The sequence below is a fragment of the Limulus polyphemus genome, unplaced genomic scaffold (assembly GCF_000517525.1).
Source record: "Limulus polyphemus unplaced genomic scaffold, Limulus_polyphemus-2.1.2 Scaffold597, whole genome shotgun sequence".
Lineage (NCBI taxonomy): Eukaryota > Metazoa > Arthropoda > Merostomata > Xiphosura > Limulidae > Limulus > Limulus polyphemus.
The window spans coordinates 396,755-400,201 of record NW_013666207.1 but is presented as its reverse complement, the minus strand read 5'-3'; the positions used below and the strand labels follow the sequence as shown (position 1 = coordinate 400,201).

Sequence of the window (3,447 nt, the reverse complement as noted above, 5' to 3'; positions counted from 1 at the left end):
CGCTGCATGCAGAGGTTTAATTAGGTAAACTTAATCAATGACGAGGAACCCACTTTGAGACTAATAATGGCTGGAGACGGCTTGAATGGGTAATGAAGAAAAACATTAATATAAGTTTAACATAACAACAAATGTGCAACTGTACATGATGATGACAAAACCTTGTCGTACAGTTGCACATTTGTTGTTATGTTAAACTTATATTAAAGTTTTTCTTCATTACCCATTCAAGCCGTCTCCAGCCATTATTAGGTAGACTTATGCTCCACAAATGAATTCTTGTAGCTTTTTCTTGGAGTCTTTCTATATAATCAAGCTGTACAAATGAGACGGTTCTTTTCAGGTATTTCATCTCTTGGTAAGGGTGACAATGGAAGATTGGTTGGTCTTACAATTAGCTTCTTCTTCGGGATTGCTTTGTTCTGTGCTGTTTTAGGTATCGTTCTAGCTTTTCTCATCCATCCTGGAAAACTAAGTATCTCTTCGGAAGAAAATGGTGGTGAGCAGTACCGATCCAACAATGACGATCAAATTTTGGATTCTGTGATTGATTTGTTCCGGTAAGCATTGTAGAAAGCTTAATTAATAATTAACTGCAAAAAATTAGTATAATTGTAATATCGTAAAGTATATTATGTCAGAATTTAAAAATGCTCTAAAAAGACACTTCTTCCATGACACTAAAAACCTTGAGGATAAATATCACAATGTCACAAATCACGCATTACTCCTAATAATCTAAATATTGTTCATCAAAATGAAAGCTTCATAAATAAGACTAGTAGTTAGTTTTATGAGCTTAAATAACTTATACTGATAAATATATACATAGAGTAATGCAAAAGTCGCATATCATCATAATATTTTAAGTTCCGCTCTTAGTATGAATTTTATAATTCATGTTTATATTTCACAGTCTCTTCAGTTGCAATAATTCTAACACGTTGGCAAAAGAATTTTCTTTGCTACACTTATTATATCACTGTTGAAAAAATCTTCACTCATGATTTATATGATAAAATATTTCCGAATTTAAAACTGAATGATGATTCTCAAGTTTAAGACATAAACTGTAATTCAATATAACCATCTCTCACCATATTAGTAGAAGAGTCATTCCAAATTACAAAAAGGGCAAAGAACTATCGTTTGAGATTCTAAATCAACATCTAAAACAAAAAATAATTATAAAAAATAATATCTTCTAAATTTTTTAGTGGCCAATTATGGAAGTGCCCTTGTGTGGTTTGACCCAGAACTGGATTTCATTGGTCACAATACACCAGATTTTCATTGGAGGATGGCTTCTGGAAACTCCACCCACTTTTCGTTTCTAAACAAATCAAATTACTAGTCAGAGGGGGAATTTAAATGAATTATTGCTGCATTGCTGCCCTCTTAAGCCAGAGATTATTAATGGAGCTGGGTGAATCATACCCTTAAATAGAAATTCAGTTTGATTTACGTTTTCTATATTTTCGAAAGCCTTTTTGTACTTCAGTATATCATTACCAATTGCATTTCTGAGCATTAATTTCATTTTATGAGGACGATTTTCAGATCCCTTGCTACCTATGTAACTATCTTCTAGTTGTCAGCTAGCCATGATTATGAACCATTTCTCGACATGGTAACATCCAATGTAACATGCTTTTGCGAAGAAGACCATTTTTGGACAACAAATGTTAACAAACTTCCACGGACCTTCCAATATGAGTGGATAAAAAAATCAGTTTGTTTGGTTGTTGTGAGATATTCGCGGAAAGCCACCCAAGGGCTTTTGCACTAACCGTCCATAATTTTGAGCTGATAGACTTAAGGGAAGGCAGTTGACCAACAACACCCCTCACCCATTCTTAGGCTACTTTTGTTTCACACACACACACACACACAAAAAAAGAATGGCGATACCTTTAAAACGTATCAGTGGCTGCAAAGTGCAGAGAGCGATTTTTTGTTTCTTTTTTGTGGTGACGGGTCGCAAACAATAGGCCATGCTCGGCCTGCCAAAAAGCACTGAGGAATTTAATAAGTATTAGTCTAGTTGAATTTTAGTTACTATAGTTTCTTTAACCTTCTTTTTTTCCGCGAAAAAAAGCCGTTGATGTTGAGGTGGGTCTTCAAGCATTTGAACCTAACATTACTTACGATATTGTTTACTATCTCGTTAAAGGTATCAGGAAATATTTACAGCTTCACCATTGTTGTATCATAGGTTGGAAAGTTCTCCCTTGCAGCCGTAATCTGCACTTTAGAAGTGAAGACATTGCTTTGAATTAGCTTGGAGTGTGAGTGAAGATATACTTGCTATTCAAAACCCTTTGCTGTGCGACTTTTTCGCTTCCATTGATAACGTTAAAATATTGTGTTTTATTATTCTTGTTTTTTTATTTGTTGTACGACGTTTAAAATTTTCGCTATACGAATATCCTTTATATAGAATGGTCTGTAGCATATTTATCTAAACGTATGTCTATCTATTGCGTCATTCCAATGCCAAATGGTCGAAAATTTGTCGTGAACCACGTATGTAAGTCCTACACTTGTTTAGTAGTACCACGGATAGCATTTGTGGCAATATGCCATTGTGTTTACATACGAAAATCGTTCATATACGCTGGTTTAACTTTCTGTAATTTTTATAATTTTTAATTTATCATTGCTCTCTACATTTTATTTTATTTTTTGACGTTTAAAAATTATTTTTTCTCTTCTTTTGCAGAAATGCTTTTCCTAACAACCTAATGCGAGCCACTTTCATGAACGTGAGAAAATATTTCTGCTCATTTTCTTCTTAGCATGAGATTTTATATTTATATATTTATACAAATAAACGTGTGTATGTATGTAGATATAGAAAAATCTAAGACATAATTATATTTTTAAAAGTGACAAAAAGTTTTCTTTAGAAAATCAAGAAAATTATATGGCGTGGTTTCATAAACCGTCGATTTTTGCTTGACGTGTAGACAGATTAATTCTCAAATGTACCTTATGAATTTGGTGAACCCGAAGATAATAAAAAAAATTAGACGTTTGGCGATTAAAAATAGCCCAAAAACTTTCTTTGATGTTAAACTATTTAAATAGGAAATATTTCTTCCGCTGCTTTGATAACAAGCAAATATGTTGACAAACATTAACAGCTTAAATCTTAAAAGCACCTCTATCCCAAAATTTGTGAAGTAAAATAGCTGGTAAGTGGTTTACATTGCATGACTTTAGATGGCGCTGAATTATTCTGTGTGTTTGTTTGTTTGTTTGTTTGTAATTAAACACAAAGCTACACAAGGGCTATCTGTGCTCTGCCCACCACGGGTATCGAAACCCGGATTCTAGCGTTGTAAATCTGCAGACATACCGCTGTACCACTGGGGGGCTATTCTGTGTGTGTGTGTAATATTTCAGTTCTTTATTCGGTATATATATATATATATATATATATAT

At 33.4% G+C, this 3,447-nt stretch overlaps 1 protein-coding gene across 2 annotated transcripts in view; it reads left to right on the top strand.

The window, feature by feature from the left end:
* Positions 1–3,447, top strand: part of LOC106459364 (excitatory amino acid transporter 2-like) — a 31,416-nt gene that overhangs the window by 8,522 nt on the left and 19,447 nt on the right. For both annotated transcript variants that reach the window (XM_022385833.1, XM_022385832.1), the window contains exons 3-4: positions 344–560; positions 2,723–2,765. In XM_022385833.1, coding sequence (XP_022241541.1) covers positions 344–560; positions 2,723–2,765 — 260 coding nt within the window. The remainder of the gene's footprint in view (positions 1–343; positions 561–2,722; positions 2,766–3,447) is intronic.